This window comes from Martes martes (genome assembly GCF_963455335.1).
Source record: "Martes martes genome assembly, chromosome: 8".
Taxonomy (NCBI): Eukaryota; Metazoa; Chordata; class Mammalia; order Carnivora; family Mustelidae; genus Martes; species Martes martes.
This window is the reverse complement of record NC_137895.1, coordinates 122,310,683-122,329,763: the sequence shown is the minus strand read 5'-3', so window position 1 is coordinate 122,329,763 and position 19,081 is coordinate 122,310,683. Positions and strand designations below refer to the sequence as shown.

General features: G+C 34.6%; 1 protein-coding gene across 1 annotated transcript in view; it reads right to left on the bottom strand.

Moving 5' to 3' along the window:
- MALRD1 (MAM and LDL receptor class A domain containing 1) overlaps nt 1-19,081 on the bottom strand; it is a gene marked incomplete at its 5' end in the record, with an annotated part of 744,051 nt that overhangs the window by 411,516 nt on the left and 313,454 nt on the right. Inside the window, 2 exons of the mRNA XM_080810106.1 lie at nt 336-627; nt 4,177-4,424. Coding sequence (XP_080666232.1) covers nt 336-627; nt 4,177-4,424 — 540 coding nt within the window. The remainder of the gene's footprint in view (nt 1-335; nt 628-4,176; nt 4,425-19,081) is intronic.

Sequence of the window (19,081 nt, the reverse complement as noted above, 5' to 3'; positions counted from 1 at the left end):
CTGATGTTCTTATATTTCATTGGGTAAAATATTTGTTAAGGATTGAATTCTGAATCGGACTGCAAACAAAGGAGTCTTCTCTTACTTTGTTGATCTAAGAAGCAGCTGACTAAACAGAAGTCAGAAACTAGTAAACACACTGAAGCTTGGAAAAAATCTGGAGGACAGCATTATGAGTCAAGGCTTGAAAGATTTTAAGACTTTTTTCTTTATGAAAGCAATGAATTACTAGGGGTTTCTATCATTTCTTCTCCATTTCTTTCCTTCCTTTCCACCTTTCCACTGTATAAAAATACCAAGCAATCACAACTTAAAATGTTGTTGTTAAAATGTACCTGTTGGAAGAGGCTCGGGGAGGTCTCCTGTCATGGAGCGACGAGGTGACAGACAGCTCTTTGTAAGCACAATGTCATCTAGGGCAATATCACCATGGTGTCCTTCACCAACTCTTCCTTCGAACTGAAGTTGGAAGTCCTCATCGCCAGACAGTGATAGTTCCTTCCGCTGCCAGAAATTGCCTTGTTCTACAGTGAAGTTAAGTAGGACCTTTGTTTGGTTGGAGACTGACACCTGGATCAAGGTGAGTGCCCCGATGCCATTTCCATACATGTGATAATGAAAAATGATCTGTAACCAAAAACAGGAATATTGTATATAACTAGCCCGATTAACTCCACTTTACTTTCAATCGTACCATATTGCCCTCTCTTTTATTAACAGACTCCCAAAGGAAAACTGGATCTGCGTGCCCTCTTGTTCTGTGAGTACTCTGATACTGAGTGGAGTCGGGCCAGCCTTAAATTATAAGTTACAATACATGGAAGACAGAGCAGTAAGAATCAAAAGGAAGTTTCGATGAAAACCTGAGCAGAGTCTATTTTCATTCTTTAACTTCTAAATGGAGAATTTCCCAATAAACTCCTAAAGTCCACTGGCAAAGGAATAAAATATCGTTAAAAAGTGATCCATTATCTAAAGACTCTTCATGATTAAACAATAGTAGGAACTAAAGAAGACCATTTTCAGTCTTTTGAAATTTAAATCATTTTCTTCAAAACAGTGGAGGACTCTGTTGCTTATTCTACCATACTCTTGCACTTGAAACATGTTTTTAGATCTACACGATTTTCAGGGCTCCGCTATCTACCACCAACTACCAGCAACAGAACAGCAGTTATCCAAATTTAGCTGAAATGCTAGAGATGTGATCTAAGAAAGCAGCCTTGGGTATTTCTCCCCCCACAAGAAAAATCAATATAAGTAGTTTCAAAGATTAACAGCTCATCAGATTCTTAGTAATTGTTACACAGAAGGGGAAAGTTAGGGGAAATTCTAGGAGAAAGAACTGTGTAGGTTAGAAAAATACGAACTCAGAGCACTTTTAAGCTTTTGTCTTATCATGTGTATGAATGAGGGAACACAGTAAAGGTGAGTGATCCCCACACAGAATAAAGGTATTTTTGAAACACCAGCAGTCATGTGTATTACACTTTAGAGAAAGAAAGGAATGAATGTGCTTAAGGGGAAAAGAATCTGATTAAACAAAATATGCAGTGCATACTTCAAAAAGCATCAACTTAGAATAGAATAAGTAAGCCATGTGAAGTGACACTACTCAAATTTCCTAGCCGATGAAACCTTCAGGCATTCTTCTGTGATCCAAAATTGTTTCTTCTATTGACAAAGCTTTCCAACACAAGCTCTGTGACCGTTATAACTTGTTCTGGGAGAAGACCCATGAAATCTGGGTTATATGACTCATGAGAGGAAGAAACATAAAGGGCCTATGGCCAACCTCTTGACCAGCATCAAGAGACACAAGAGAAAATGGTCCAATGCGCGTCATCCATGTCTGTCTGGATTCCCTGCGGTCACAGACATGGCCTTTCTAGTTGTCTGCCTTGTTTTGTCTTATTTGTGCAACAATTCTGAGGCTTACCTCTCAAGTTGCAATAAATATTTCCCTGTCTTCTTGAGGTCATTTTTTGAATGATCCCATGTGGTTAACATGCAAACATATAAACATGTATGTGTTTATACATGTTAAGAAAATACTTGACAACAACATAGTCTAACTGCAGGGCATAGTGAGGGAATGCTAAGTATAAGATTCTACTAGAGAGGCACTTTCTCTGAAAATTTCAGTTACTCAAAGGTCTCATCCCTTCCCATATCAATCTGTCTCATTCCTCCTACCATCCATCCCTAAAAAGGAAGAAAAATCTTCAATTTGATTTTGTTCTGCTTCAAGGTATTCCACAAGGTCAAGTGACAGAAAGGATTTTCATGAAATCTAGGAGGTCACTCTGCTTACCCGATATACATATTTTTTATATGAGCTACACAATCATTCCCAGCATGACCTTTCCTCACTTCTTTGTATTCAATCTATATCATAAATATTCATAAAATGAACCATTCATCATTAATTTTTTGACATTTCTTCTAGGCATATTTCATTATTCTCACACAGATGTTTAAAACAGTGGGGACTACAGTTCCAGGACCAGGGAAAAATAGAGATGGATGAAATCCTGAGTTACTACACTGTGAAAAACAAACCTTTGGAGCATTTTCAGAGGAAGCTTAAGTTTAAAAGCCATGAAGTCAAGCTGGAATACTATACATTTTGTGTTTAATTTTTAATTAGCTTTCTAAGACTAAAATTTGTAAATTTCAGAACATCTATGAACATAAGAGATTTATAGATAGAGACTTGACATATAAAATCTGGTGTGCTTGGGCTTTGTTTTGGAGAAACCTATCAAGTAATGTGGAAAACAAGAAAACAGATGAGAAATATATTTGATTAAAATTCATTTTTTTTGCCAAACTAATTAGATAAAGTTTAATGTTATTCTGTATAATTTGTTATATTTGCTTCAGACTGCTGAGTTCTCTCTCTAAAACTCTGATCAGATCATGTCACTCCCTTGCAGAAAATTCTATCAAATGTGCCTCACAAGATAATAGAAATGTGGTTACCCCCTGAGAGTTAAACGACGAAATCAACTTAAGATGAAACAGAAAAACTTCCAATACAAACTAAAAGCTTAACATGCATTAAAACCATGACAATGGTAGGAAGTGAAGGCTGCTCATACAAAACAGAGGAGTGAGCATCTGTAATGGGGGCAGGGAATCTGGGGCGCCTTGGGCCAAAGGTTTAAAATGTCTCCTTCCAAAGGTTAAGGCTCTGTGGTGGAGGCGGCAACACAAGAATATTATACTTTGAAGACAACAAAGATTTCGATCATGCTATTGTCTTCCGGCCTGATTCTTTGATCAGCTGACATCTTTTTGAATGTAATTTGCTTTCCTTTCAGTGTTCAGACCCTGAGAACTCACCAGTCAGAATATGTGTGTTCTGATCCTACGGAGATCACACTTCCCATTGTAAATATAAATGGCACATTTATTCATATACTATTCTTTTTAAGCAAGATTCTTGGGAAGTCATCTCTGAGTGGTTAATTTATGTTATATGTAAAGCTAAGTTTAGATCCTAACTCAGCTGACTCCCATTCTTTGTGAAATAAAAGCAATCAATAAACAAAATAGAAGGACCTGAAAATACACAGTCATCATAGAGGCTGGTTGTCCCAAAGAGCCACACAATCCTATTTATACTTGTAATAGTACTAACATTTTCCTGAAAGTTCCACAGGATAATAGTTAAACCCTCTTCTCCTCCTGGCTATAGAAGTTCTTCTACCTTTTTTTAGGGCTAATTTTCATCTTTCCTTTTTCATGAAGACTTCTTCAACCATTTTACAGTGGATCCAGCTATCTCTAACATTTGTTCTTGGGAATATTTAAATATATACTACTCGAATTTTCTTTCTGATGGTGAAATTCTCATAATTCCAGTAAGTACTAAATTCCTTCAGGGGAAGCAACTGCATTTTACTTCCTTAGTACTATCCATACTTTACGGATGGTAACCATGAAGTCTTCTGGTGCTTTCCACAATTCGAATAACTATGGAATTTGTCAATAGGATAAATTCTTCCCACAGTTCTAACAACCTTTCTCTTTCATCCTTACGGTACTTCCTCCTTGCCATACATATCCTAGGTTGAAGAAATTCAAACTCACAATTGGTCTGGTCCTGGCCATTCCGTTTTCTGTATTAGCGCTCTCAGCAGTCACAACATTTCTGGGTATTTTTCTTACCTTGCAATTTTTGCTTCTTCTACTGATGACTGGACTGGAAATTCTGGCAGCCCTCATGGGCTGCTGAGGGAACAAGCTCTTTATGAAGATATAATGACCAGAAGAGTTTCCTAAGGTGTGATCAGCAGCTGGCTCTGTGCCTACAGCAGGGAGGCTGCTAGCTTTCAGATGCCAGTCAAAGTCATCATCTTGCTCCTGCTCCCAAGAACAGAGGTCAAATTCAAAATCACAGCGCTCACTGGAGGTACCTGGAAAACATTTCCCAAATTATGGCAGAGAGAAAATTAGCGGACTTTAAGATCCGCAGTCCAAAACTAGAGCAATCTTGACACATCCTGTAACAGGACCTGAGAAAATTATCCTGACACTAGCATTAAAATAGAATATTTTAAACCTATGTTTAATAATTAAAGCTTCAGCATTTTATCTTAGAGAAGACTCAAATATCCAATAAATTCAACCCAATTTATCATTTAACCTAGCAAAACTTCAAAGTGTTAGGTTACCAAAGATTTTGAAAGCCATTTAATAATTTGTCTTCAATATTTTTAATATTTTAACCAACTTGTTTTTAACAAATACACACGAAAACTTCCAGAGACAAAAATCAACCATGATCTTAGGTCATTTTTGCTGGCAAACTGCACCACTCCCAACATGAACTGAACTCATAAGTTTGGTAAAATAAAAGCTGATTATCTAGTGAGGCTTGGGAAGACGTGGGAGTAGTACAGTTCACATTTGGTTACTACTTCGTTTTTAGAAACAAAGGTTTCTAAGAATTAAAATTCTGATAAATGTAATTAAGATGTTAGAATAGCTCAGGGAAGCAACTCTTTATGTAAGAAAAAGGTGCATAAAAAGACAAAAGGAATGAAAATACGTTTTTGTTGAGGGAAAAGAAAGTAATTTTGTCCTAAAATGAAACGGGTTATTTAGAGACAGGAGGCTTACACCAAAATCTGTATTGAAAAAGAAACAAAAAGAAGAAAAAAGAAATTTGTAAAACATTTGTGAAGGGGAATCACCAGAGAATTTTTGCTAGGGTCAGGACTGACTTGGATAGGAATAAATGGGTTTTAAAAGTAGACTGGTATAAAATTGAAACTTGGTTTCTCTCTCTACTAAAAAGATAGTTTTCTTGGATTATTGCTCTGCTTTAGTAAGAAATTATAAGCAGAGTTTCTGTTTTGTCTTTATCGGGTCTTGACTACTTGAAACAGTTAAAACTTCTCAAAGCTAAAGGAGCAAAGTTTTGCTAACAACTAGATAATCCAATGTTTTTGCCTATGAAATCCCTTGTTAACCACGTTGGTTAAAGAAATAATGAAACATTGAGTTTTATAGCGACCTGTGACCCTATTTAGACACATGCTTTAGAACCTTCTGATATCGTTAACAATCTTCCCAAACATTCAAATTCTCAATAGTCTTTTTGACCAAAAAAAAAAAAGGGGGGGGAGGTGAAACAAAAGAAAATAATATTTTAGTTTGCTACACATAGCCATTTCCATGGCTTGTGCAAGTTTGCTTTTCCACAAATCTGGTTTTCAGTTCCAATATCAATGAGAAGATATTTAAGTATTATACACATTTCCTCCTCTAAACACCTATTTGGTCAATGTAATTTTATCTCTTCTTTCTTCTCATCTTTGCTCCCCAGGTCCTGGTAGGGAATTTAGGAAGCTTCTTATTCTGTTCAGTACAGTTTGGGTTGGGAAATGCTGCCTAAAGTAAAAGTTATGAATCACTGAAATTGTTTTTTAAAACATAATCATCATTTTGAGACGAGAAAATTGTGAAACAGAAAAAGGTAAAAAGTATACTAATTGGAATTTAGTATAATAAGTCGCAGAAATTAAATATGTTAGGTTGCATGAAATACCAACTATCTCTCCCAGGTTCCTAAAAACATTTTATTACAAATATTGCTAAAGTTTTCTTCTACTTCCAGGACAGCAAGAATTATTGAGTTCAACTATGACCTTATTGACTTTCTGCCTACTGGGTCTATCCATTTCTTTTCTTTTTTATTGTGTTATGTTAGTCACCATACAGTATGACATTAGTTTTTGCTGTAGTGTTCCATGATTCATTGCTGGTGTATAACACCCAGTGCTCCATGCAGTACATGCCCTCCTTAATACTCGTCACCCAGCTCACCCATCCAATGCCAGACTTCAAGCTGTATTACAAAGCTGTGCTCACAAAGACAGCATGGTACTGGCACAAAAAACAGACACACAGACCAATGGGTCTATTTCTGATAGATGGGTACAGAAATCTCCGACTATGACAGTCGATTCGTCTATTCTTGCAATTCTAGTAGTTTTTGTTTCATGTTGTATGACATTCTATTAGATGCATACACATTAGGGATTGTCATGCCTCCTTGGGGAAGTGACTCCTTCATTGTTATATAATGCCTTTATTTATCCTTGATAACTTTAAAAGTTTTTATTTTACCTTCATCTATTTTCCAAGGCTCTCTTTCCCTTTTGTAGATTTGAGTTTCTGATTTAGATCATTTTCCTTGATCTAAAAACTTTTTTTTTTCAAAGTAGGTTTTCTGGCTCCCCCCCCAAAAAAAAAATTCTCACAATTCGTATTTGAGAAAGTTGAGAAAGTATTTGTCTTTTACTTTTGAAGGATAATTTCACAGGGTATGAATTCAAGGTTGGTAGTTTTTTGTTGTTGTTTATCCCCCAAAACACCTTAAATGTTTCAATCTACTCAGTTCTCATTTGTGTAATTTCTGAGAAGCATAATTCTTACCTTTGTTCCTCTGTAGGTAAAGCATTTATCTCTCCAACTTCTCTAAAGATTTTACTTTGATTTTCCATAGCTTGGAAATGATATATGTAGGTGTAGGGGTGTTTTTGTTTGGTTCGTTGTTTTTTGTTACATTTTCGTTTTGTTTTTGCATTTATCCTGCTTCATGTTCTATGCTGTGGTTTTCTGTCCAACATTCATTTGGGGGCAATTCTTAGTCATTATTTTTCCAAATGTTTCTTCTGTTCCTTTCTTCTTTCTTATCCATGTGGTATTCCCGCTACACATGTTACACATCTTGTTGTGAAGTCCTTGAACACACGCCGTTGTTTTTTCTCAGTCTTTGTTCTCTCTGCTTTTCAGTTTTGGAATTTTCTTTTGTGATGTCTTCTAGCTCAGATATCATTCTTCAGCTGTGTCCAGGCAACTAATAAGCCCACCAAAGTTTATTCGTTTCTGTCGCAGTTTTGATCTCCAGGATTTCTTTCTGATTCTGAGGATCTCTGTTTACATTGCCCATCTTTCTTGCATGCTGTTTTATCCACTAAAGGCCTTAGCAAACTGATCATAGTTATTTTAAATACCCGGTCTAATAATTCCAACATGCCTGTCATGTCTCTAATTCTTCTTCTCTCCAAATCAGACCATGTGATATTTTCTCAATAGCTGGACATGATACACTGGGTAAAAGGAACTGCTATAAATAGGCCTTAATGTGGGGAGAGGGGAAGAATTCTATAGTTCTATGATTAGGTCTCAGTGTTTTAGTGATCATGTACCTCTAGACTGTGAACCTCACAAGCACTTCTCAGATTTTTTTTTCTCCTCTCCTTACATGGAACGGGATATCTAGAGAGGGTTAGCAATGGAGATTTCCCTTCCACCAGGCCAGTTAGGCTCTGAAAATACCCTGGCAGTTTAGGCTTTCATTGTCTGAGGGAACGCCTTGTGAGGAAAAGCAGAGTGCTCTGTGATACCTTAAAATGGTTTCCACCGACCCCCCACCCCCAGCTGTTGGAAGCAGGAGAGGATTTTTCTCTGATATCTACTGGAAACCTGGCCAAACTCCTTGCAATATTATCTTTATGCACAATATCATAAATAAAGATTATAAATATCAATCTCACAATATTATAGGGTGTTTCGATAAGTGGGTTTCCTGAAGTTTTTAACTCTTGGGCTTGTCCATGTGGCAATTCCAGCACGTCATCAATAGCCAATTCGGATCTCTTATGCAGGTACCAGGTCCGTTAGTGGATTCTGCCCCCGAGTTTCTAATCTACTAATGTGTGATTCCCTGGGTTCACTTGCCTCTCTTCAACCTCGGAGACATTTGTCCTGTGTCCTCCTTCGTTTATGGATTTAATAAGAGTTCTTGATTTTTTAGTCTCTTCAGCCTTTGACTTGTTAGAAGAGAGCTGTGACCTCCAAAATCATCATATACAGCACTGGACAGTAGGAACTACACAAACCTCTTCCTATAATTCTGCTGGTAAATCCTACAGCTGATGATGTAAGTGATGATGCTGTAAAACTGAGCATAGTGTTACTAAGAGCTTGTATTTTCTAAAATTGTATGTTCAGGATACTTTTCATGTTCTTTATTTTTAAAGGCATGATGCAGCACAAAGCCAATGAGCAATCTCATCTTAAGTAATAAAATGTGTAGGTCAGAATTCTTTGATAATATTCTTTATTAAGTTCTCTCTGAATATTAAAGTGAAAATGAAAATATTAAAAAACGCTAATTTTATGTGAGGTGGTGCTCAAAAACTGAAAATAGTTAAGAAGGATCTAAGTTGCAGCATGTTAAGTGTTTATATAGATTTGTCTCTTCAAGAAAGCTAATTAGAACAAGTTCTCAAATATTTAAGGAAATTTAATGTACATGAGAGTAGGAATGATTCTGTCACCAAAGCTCTCAGGGCCCTGTTCTTCAGTGCACAGGCCAAAGGAAGATAGGTGCATTTCCCAGCTGAAGCCACAGCAATTCTGGGACAAAGATTCTATACTACTGTTAATAGAATGTAATCATCAGACTCTTTAAGACTCTCCAAATTCTGCTAGGCATCAAAATCATGTCTTTCTTTATGGATTCATTCTTACAGTTAGCATAGATCAGATATAATTGTTTAAATACACAAAAATAACTATTATGTTATTTTAAATAAAGTAGAAAATTTGAAAATACATGGATCTTACCATTGTTTTGATACCTTTTTGGAGTGTAAAGACCACTAAGATGAAAGTTAATTTTATCACACCTTCCAACAAAAAAAAAAAAAAAAAAAAAAAAAAAAAAAACTTGCCCAATAGTGAAGAATGGCCTAAACTAATTTTCAGTTTTTGAAATAACTAAAAATTAAGTAACTTGAGAAAGCATCAAGACTAATATGCTTTTTAAAAAATGGTTTAACAGTCTAGCTAACACTGATTTTTACTACTTTCAAGGATAGAGAAAATTTCTCTGTCATAATTCTGTCACCAAATGAACATGATGGCATTTTCTATCCAATTGCTGATTTGATTTTTAAAAATTGCATTTGAAACTTTCTGGTAATTTATTCTTTCTTACAATAGACTGTAATAGTCTCTTTTGCTTTAGAATAGTAAAGTTCTCCTAAGTATCCTTTCAGAGGCCTGAGAGGTAAATACATCAAAATAATAATGAACCCCAACTCAGCATCGTTTAGAAGCTGAATAGTTGTCTGAATTAAAAATTATAAAATGAAGTAACTAAATCAGTTCACTTTGTGTTGGAAAATTTATCAGCCCATGAAGACTAGTTTGCCATATAGACCAGCATCCAGAAAGGCCAAATGCATAAAGAAATGATGTTGGGAGATGGAGAGGAGAAGTGAGTTGGGGGAAATCGGAGGGGGAGACAAACCATGAAAGACTGTGGACTCTGAGAAAAAAAACTTAGGATTTTGGAGGGGAAGGGGGTGGGGGGTTGGGTGAACCTGGTGGTGGGTATTAAGGAGGGCACTTATTGCATGGAGCACTGGGTGTGCTGCATAAACAATGAATTCTGGAACATTGAAAAGAAATGAAATTTAAAAAAAAGAAATGATGTTTGCTGGGCAAAATCAGATTTGTTCTGTTTCAAAAATCATACAAATGATGCTACATGAATTTCTATCATGTAAATTCTGTTTTTCTTTTGATATTTACTATTATTTTAAAGATATTTTTCCTTGGAAATTTTAATTCTAATGTATCAGTGGGGAAAATACAATAAGCAGGCATAAGTTGTTAAGATTTCAGATCACTGTGGTGAGAAGGAACAACTTATAATTTCATATTTCACAATTTCCCCTGGGTGCCAGGTGAGAAAAGCAGCAAACACTCTTTTGTGCAGATGCCAATTCCTGTCATTTCATGGAGCAATTAATGCCAGAACCAGACAGGTGTGCCATCAGGAAGACAATGATCACCTTTGTCTGCAGCTGTACCATCCATCAAACCAGTTTCTACCTTTCTAAACGCTATAACTTTTCCATCGATCACTATCTTCATGAGCATGAAATATTAGTTTCATTTAAAAAGTTCATAATTTTGAAAGGCAATAATCTAAATACTTTTAAGACCCAACCATCAAATTCCTAAAATTAAGATCTCATTGTTCTATTAAATTGTTCATTTAATATAAATTTATTGAGCATATGCTATAAATAAGGCACATTTAGAAAGATAAAAAACTAACTGGAAGGGGGGCTATTGTGTATTGACCATAATGTGTGTCAGGTTCAGAACATTCTCTTTATTTATGTTATTTTATGTAAGTCCCACAACATATCAGTATAACTTGTTATTTTTAGTTTGGTTGATGAGAAAGCTGAAGTTCAGAGTACAATATTAAGCAAAGTATCACATTGTAAGTAGCAGAACTATGAGTTGAAGAATGATATACACAGAACCCTGTGCCACTATTCCCCCTTATAATGTAGTATGCAGTGCTCCAGGATGGGAGCTGCAAATAATAATAAATAATAATAATAATAATAATAAATCTATAAATACTACAAGAAAAGAAACTGTATGTGTCTATGAGAAAATTCTCAAAGAGATCTCTTTACATGTAGGCGGCTATGAAAAGATGGCAGCCCTTGGGCGCCTGGGTGGCTCAGTGGGTTAAGCCGCTGCCTTCGGCTCAGGTCATGATCTCAGGGTCCTGGAATCGAGTCCCACATCAGGCTCTCTGCTCAGTGGGGAGCCTGCTTCCCTCTCTCTCTCTGTCTGTCTGCCTCTCTGCCTACTTGTGATCTCTGTCAAATAAATAAAATCTTTAAAAAAAAAAAAAAGAAAAGATGGCAACCCTCCACTTTGACTTGATTCTTCTTGAGGCAGTTTATCAATTCTTTTACACTGTTCATCTAAATATGAATGTCCTATGGACATATGGACATATGGAATAAAGGTCTGTAGTCAAAGGAATATGATGAATCTTATAAATTATATCTCTGTTAAGGGGATTTAAAAATACACGAGCATATTATTAACACACTAGCTCTGAGAAATCCCACAATATGGAAACTATTTTTTATATAACAAAGAATATTCCCAACCTATCTAAGGAAGCTATGAATTTATTTATTTACTTATTTAGTAGAACTAGGAAAATTGTGTAGATTATTACATTGATGATGCACAGGACAAGTTTTACAAATTCTATTAAAATAAACAAGAAAAAAAAAGCATAATTTGAGAAATTAGTTTCCAGTTATAAATGGGGTACTTTCTCAGTTTTGTGACTTTGGAGATTGTCTTAGTTTCTTAGTGCTTCCATAATAAAGTACAACAAAATGGGTAGCTTTAAACAATAGAGATTTATTCCCTCAAAGCTGCTAAGGAAATCAATGTGTCTGCAGTGCCATGCTCTCCCTGATGGCCCTAGGGGAGAATACTTCCCTGACTCTTTATAGCTTCTCATGGATACTGGCAATCTAAGCATTCATTGGCTTATAGATATATTCCTCCAGTCACACGACATTCTGTGTGTTCTCATACTATCTTCCCTCTGGATGTCTATGTCCATATTTTGCTCTTCTTAAAATTGTAACAGTCATTGGGTTAGAGCGTACCTTAATCTAGTATGACCTCATTTTAACTCAGTACATCTGCAAAGACCCTGCTTCAGCTAAGGTCACATTCACAGGTTTTTTGTGGACATGAGTTTTGGGAAGACACTATACAACCAAATACTGGAATGATTACATTCTTTAAAATAACTCTCTCGGGTTTTGAGGCATATAATCACATCGTTAGAAAATAATAATAATTTTGTGTTACTGTATTTCATTTCACGCCTTACATACTGCCTAGAACCAGAACAAGAGTGTTAAATAATAATAGTAAACACTCTTAATATAATCTTGATTTTAATGAAAATATTTCCTTGTTTCCTTCAATTTATTCAATCATCTGTAAGATGTTAAAGTTCTATCATTCTATATATTACAGAAAGCACCTATCAGTTTGTTATGATTTTTTTCGGTAGTTTATTTGGTTACATGGACAGTGTGTTATTTCTTTTAAACAGTGTAAGATCCTGACCTCAAAATGTATAATGGTTCTATTGCTGAGTTTGGCTTGCTACCATTTTCAGTTCTACATTTATACTCACAAGGAGTTTGAACTACAGTTTTCTTACTTTTCCAATTTTTTGGAGGCTTCATTGTCAGTGATATATTAGCTTCATAAAATAAATTCAGTCATTTTTATATGTTAGTATAGTTTCTTTGGTCATTATCAGTTCATTAAAATGTGAAAGAACCCTGTAGTACCTATCTCAAGAGATAAAATCGAGGACATTTGTTGATAACTTTATTTGATAGTTAATGGTCTATTCAGGTTCTCTACTTCATTAGTTAATTTTGGCATTTTTCTCATAGAGAGTTAACTATTTCATTGATATTTTCAAGCGATCACAAAGTTACTGGTTTCTATATGGTTATTAATTCTCCTTTAACAAGGCTACATTTATTCAAATGTGTTTTTCTCATTTTTTAAAATTAAAAATTGGTATTTTGTCTACTTTAAAAAATAGCATACTTTTGAATTTATCATTTGAATTGCTTGTTTTCCAAACCATTACTTCTTTCTCCTGAGTTTCTTAATACTACTTCATTTCTTATAAATTTTTTATTTTTAAGTAATTTCAAACTTATAGAAAAGTTGTAAGGATAGCATAGCACCAGAAGCCTTCTGACATTTAAATAAAATAAGGGAATAACTGTTTTGGATAATAAATTTATCCTAAAAAAATCAACAACTTGAAAAAAATGAGAGAATACCTTTAAAAAAAAAATCCTTAAAACCGAAACAAATCTGAATGAGATTCTATCCATTACAAAAACTGAATTCATAATAAAACATTTCCCACATACCCAACTTTAAACTCAGATGGCTTCATGGGTCAAATCAATTGAACTTTTAAGGGTGAATCTGTATTAACTTACACAAACTCTCTCAGAACATAAGGAAAAGACAACTCTTCCCAGCTCTCCTTATGAAGCCAGTATAATGCCAATACCAAAGGCAGACAAGCAACTACAAGAAATTTAGAGACCAATATCCCCCATAAACATAGGTGCAAAAATCTTTAACAATACATTTTATCAAGGAATGTGTTTGACTTAATGTTCAAAAATCAAATAAGGTAATTCATCATTTTAATACAAAAGGAAAAAAAATCATATGTTCTCATCTAGATGCAGGAAAGGCACTGATAATATTCAACACTTCTTTATGATAAAACTTGATGTGAACTAGCAATAAAAGGGAACTAATTTAAACTGAAAAAAGGAACCTGTGGAGAACATATAGCAAGTTTCAGACTTAAATGTTAAATATTGCAAAATTTCACCCTAAGACTGGAAACAGGATAAGGTAGTCCAAAAGCACCTCTTTTATTCAACAACTGTCCAGAAAGTTCTAGTCTGTGCAATAGGAAAAAATGTAAAATGGAATTGAAGAGAAAGTATATAAAAACACATAAATTAATCAGTTATCGACACAAAAAAATTCCAAGAAATCTATATGTAACTACTAGAACTCTTAACAAAATTTGGTAAGGTTACAGGATACAAGGAAAACATATAAAACTCAATTGTATTTCTACAAGTTATCAGCAAAAAGTTACAAGTTGAAATTAGAAAGTAATTTTATTCACAATTATGAAAAGAATAAAGTATTTGGGAATATATATTAAAAAGACATGTCTATACTGGACTTGCTTAAATAGGATGTCATCACTGGAAAAGTCAGGGTCATTAACATTCAGTTTTCTTCCAGTTTCTTTTATAGATTCAATATGATCCTATCTGAAATCCCAGAGAGTCTCTTTGTAAAAATGTCTGTGCATATAGTAAATATGCAGACACGTAACGGAAAGAAGTGTGAAAGAACTTTTTTGGATGATATAAATGTACTATATTTGTGATATATGTGCATGCACTAGTCAAAACATCAAATTGTGATGTATGCACTACATATTTCATCTTAAAAAACTAAGAACAAGTATCAAATTCTAATTATTTTGCTTGCTTCTAACAGTGATGTATGTTGGCATTTCTGAAATTAGAATGCCTTCTGCATATTCTAGATTTGAGCAATTAAATATAAAAATTGATTTAACTTGGTACTAGGCTGTTGCTGCTGTAGATAAAGGTGACAAATATGAAAATGTGGTATTGGATTAAAATTGGTGTTATCCATGGTGGATGGATGGATGAATGGATAAGTAGATGGAGAGGTGGATAGGTAGACTGATAGGTAGGTAAATAGGTAGATAGGTAGACAGGCAGGTAAATAGACAGACAATAGCCATGGAAATACACAAACACATATATACATATACATATATTTACTAGCTCTGTCCACTGAGAAGGCCAAGAAGCAATGACTCATTAAAAAAAATAATCTTGATTTTTAAAATGACACTCTCCACTAAAAAGAATCAGGGCTCTTTAGAGCTGATATCAAGTCTGGGCAAGAAAAATATAAGATGAGTGTGGGATATTTTGCTGTACAAGATGAAAGGAAGTGATCAAAGAATGATGAACAGCTTTGAAAAGTTCATAGAAGACGGTTTACAGGAGTTCCTATTAGCATAATCTGGAATAATTTGATAATCAGAATAAATTATGATGATTATAACCCTTTGGATGAAATTTTAATCTATAAGACCATAATATAAATAAATAACAAGTAAAGAAATGAATAGAGCAAAGGCAAAGCTCTTCTTTATAGTAGAAAACCAATTTGTGTGGAGTGAAGACATAAGAAAATCATCAGTGGGCTGTAGGACCCAGCAATGCCAATTTTGGGTATATCCAAAAAAACTGAAGTCAAGAACATGAAGAGATAGCTGCACTCTGATATGCACTGTGGTATTATTCACAATAGCCATGATAAGGAAACAACCTAAACATACACTGATGGGAGAATAGATAAAGAAAAGGTAGTGTTTACATAAAATGGGATATTATTCAGCCATAAAAAGGAAGTCCTGCCATATTTGACAACATGGTTGAATTTGAAATACACTATCTGAAATAAGTCCGTCACAGAAAGAAAAAATATTGCATGATTCAACTTATATGAGGTATCTAAAATAGCCAAACTCAAAGAAACAGAAAGTAGTATGGTGATTGCCAGAAGCTGCAGAGAGGAGCAAATGAGGAGTTGCTGTTCACAATGGGTATAAAGTTTCAGGTATGCAAAATGAAAAATTTGTAGAGATCTACTATATAACATAGTGCCTAGAGTTAATACTGTATTTCATCCACTTAAAAATTTGTTGAGGGTAGATCTCACGTCAAATATTCTTACTACAGTGGAAGGAAGGAAGGAAATCAAGAAGGGAAGGAGGAAGGACATCAATCATCAATAGGAGCTAAAACTAGCTGAATGTTTGGCAAGGGCAGTATATTTCCATACTCACTGGTATTTGCCTATGAATTAATAATTATTTTTTTTTTCCTAAAGATTTTATTTATTTATTTGACAGAGAGAGATCACAGTAGACAGAGAGGCAGGTAGAGAGAGAGAGAGGGAAGCAGGCTCCCTGCTGAGCAGAGAGCCCGATGCGGGACTCGATCTCAAGACCCTGAGATCATGACCTGAGCCGAAGGCAGCGGCTTAGCCCACTGAGCCACCCAGGTGCCCATTAATAATTATTTTTAAAAGAATTACTTTATAGAAGAGAGATGTTCAAATTGTTTAAAGTAAACATCAGGAATATGAGCACAAATCAACACATGCCTCCTGATATGATTCACTGAGAAGACCCATGATTACATCTATGGTATTTTTCTTTTTTTAAGATTTATTATTTGTTTTCAGAGAGAGAGAAAAAGCATGCATGGGGGAGGGGCAGAGGGACAAAGAATTTCTAGCAGACTCCCTGCTGAGTAGGGAGCCCCAAAATGGGCTTGATCCCAAGACCCTGAAATCATGACCTTTGCTAAAGTCAGATGCTTAACCAACTGAGCACCCAGGCGCCCCTGTATGTGTGGTATTCTTGCTAACACACTGAACATTTTATCTAGTTGTAAGAATTAATGACAGAGAAGGGATCAAATCTCACAATAATTGTGAATACTTCTATTTTTATATAATTCTGTCTGGTTTTTATCTCACGTATTTTGAAGCTCTATTACAATGCACATTTCTGACATAACTACTTGATAACTGACTTTTTCTTTTTTTTTTAAGATTTTATTTACTTATTTGACAGAGAGAAACACAGAGAGAGAGGGAACACAAGCAAGGGAAGTGGGAGAGAGAAAAGCTTCCTGCCGAGCAGGGAGCCCCATGTGGGCCTTCATCCCAGGATCCTAGGATCCTGACCTGAGCTGAAGGCAGATGCTTAACAACTGAACCACCCAGGCATCCAATAACTGACTACTTTATTACAATTTTCCTTTTATCATTGGTAATTTTTTCAGAAGTCTACTTTTATATTAATTTATGTACTATATATGTATTTGCTGTCTTTAACAGAACAAGTTTAAATATAAAGTCAGAGATAGGATGGAAGTCAAAGGCTGGAAAAATATTAACCAAATTATTCTATCATGCTTTTCTAACCAATCAGAATTTTTTGCATTTTAATTGATATGTTTAGGTTAGTTACATTTGATTTAATTAAATGTTTTGACAAGATTTAGATCTTTCAGGACCACTGGGTGATTCAGTTGGTTAAGCGGCTGCCTACGGCTCAGGTCATGATCCCAGAGTCCTGGGATCAAGTCCGACATCAGGCTCTTCGCTCAGCAGGGAGCCTGTTTCTCTCTCTGCCTGCCATTCTGCCTGCCCGTGTTCTCTCTCTCTCTGACAAACGAATAAATAAAAAATCTTAAAAAAAAAAAAAAGATTTAGATCTTTCATTTTATCATTTTTTTCTACTTTTTAAAATTATTCTTCCCATTTGTTATTTATTATTTTTTCCTCCTGTGTGCTTTTGAATACTTTTAGTATTCCATTTTAATTCTTCTGTTGGGTTTTTAATGTATCCCTTTACATTTTAGTGTTGGTCTAGTGATTTCATGTGCATACCTCACTATCACTATCTAGAGTTGATACTGTTCTTCATGCAAAATTTTAAGAACCTTGGTACAGTTTAATTGCACTCACCTCCTGTTCCTTGTGCTACTTTTGTCATGTTGATCTACCTAGGATATAAAAGCTGCAAAAATGTATCTTTTCTTTAGAAAAGTCATTTATCTCTGAAAGAAAGTAGTAGAAGAGAAAATGTGGTCTTGTATATTTACCCACATTTTTATTATTACCTTCACTCACTCCTAATGACTCAAATTTTAATCTGGCATCATTTACTTTCGACTTGAAACATGTCCTTTAACATCTTTTACAGTGCATGCTGATGTATACTGATACCTTTGCTTTTCATTTATCTAAAAATGTCTTTACTTTGCCTTAATTTTTGAAAGGTATTTTCCCTAGATAGAAAATTCTATGTTGATAGGTCCTCCCTTCCTCTCTCATTTTAGCAGTTTAAATATATAAAGATATAAAGATATAATATATAAAAAAATATACATATTTTTATATATAAATATATAAATATAAATATAAAGATATAAAGACATATCCAATATCTTTAGGCCTATTTTTGAGTTTTGTTTGTTTTGTTGATGAGAAGCTAACAAGCCTATGATTATTCTATTTTTGATGAACTTTTTTCTGGTGTTGTCCAAGATTTTCTTTTTTATTTTGAAGTGATTTTCATTTACTTCGTCTTAATCATCCTAATCATCTTAAGTTGATATTTTCCATAGATCTGGAAAAGGTTTTGATAATTATTTGTTCAAATATTTTTCTGCCTCATTTTCCCCATTTCCTGGTGTTTCTTTATTAACATGTATGTAAGAGTATTTGATGGGGTCCTAGGCAACCCTAAGGCATTGATTGATCAGGTTCTTTTTTTGTTGTTGTTTTTCTCTTCTTAGATAACTTCTAATTAGTGGATCTGTCTTCAAGTTCAATGATCATTCTTCAATTGTCTCTAACATCCCTTTAAGTCCATCCAGTGAATTTATTTCAGATAATGTACCTTTCAATTCTAGAAGTTCCCTTTGGTTCTTTCTTCTATTAAGCTTCTTTTTCTCTTTCCTCCTCTTTTCACTTTCCTTCCTCCTCTTTATTCTTCCCCATCTTCTTTTTCTTCTCCTCATTCTTCATTTTCTTGTCTCTGCTGAGATCCTCAATACTTGTTTATTCATTATGGCTATGTTCTTATTTAGATCCTCAAACACATTTGTAACACCTGCTTTAAATCTCCTGTTTACTAAATCCAAGTTGTTTTGGTTTTTTTTTTTAAACATTTTGTGCTCTAGTTATTTTTTAAAAGATTTTATTTATTTCTTTTAGAGAGAGAGAGAGAGAAAAAAAAAAAACATATGCGAAGAGGAGCAGAGGAGCTCGATCCCACAATGGTGAGATCAACTGAGCCAAAAATCAAGAGTCAGACACTCAACTGACTGAGCCACCCAGGAGCCCCAGGCTCAATTTCTACTGATATTTTGTTTTTGTTCTCTCAAATGAATATCAATTTTCCTGTTTCTTAATATGTGTATTTTTTTCCTTTTTACTTATGTGGTAGGATTAT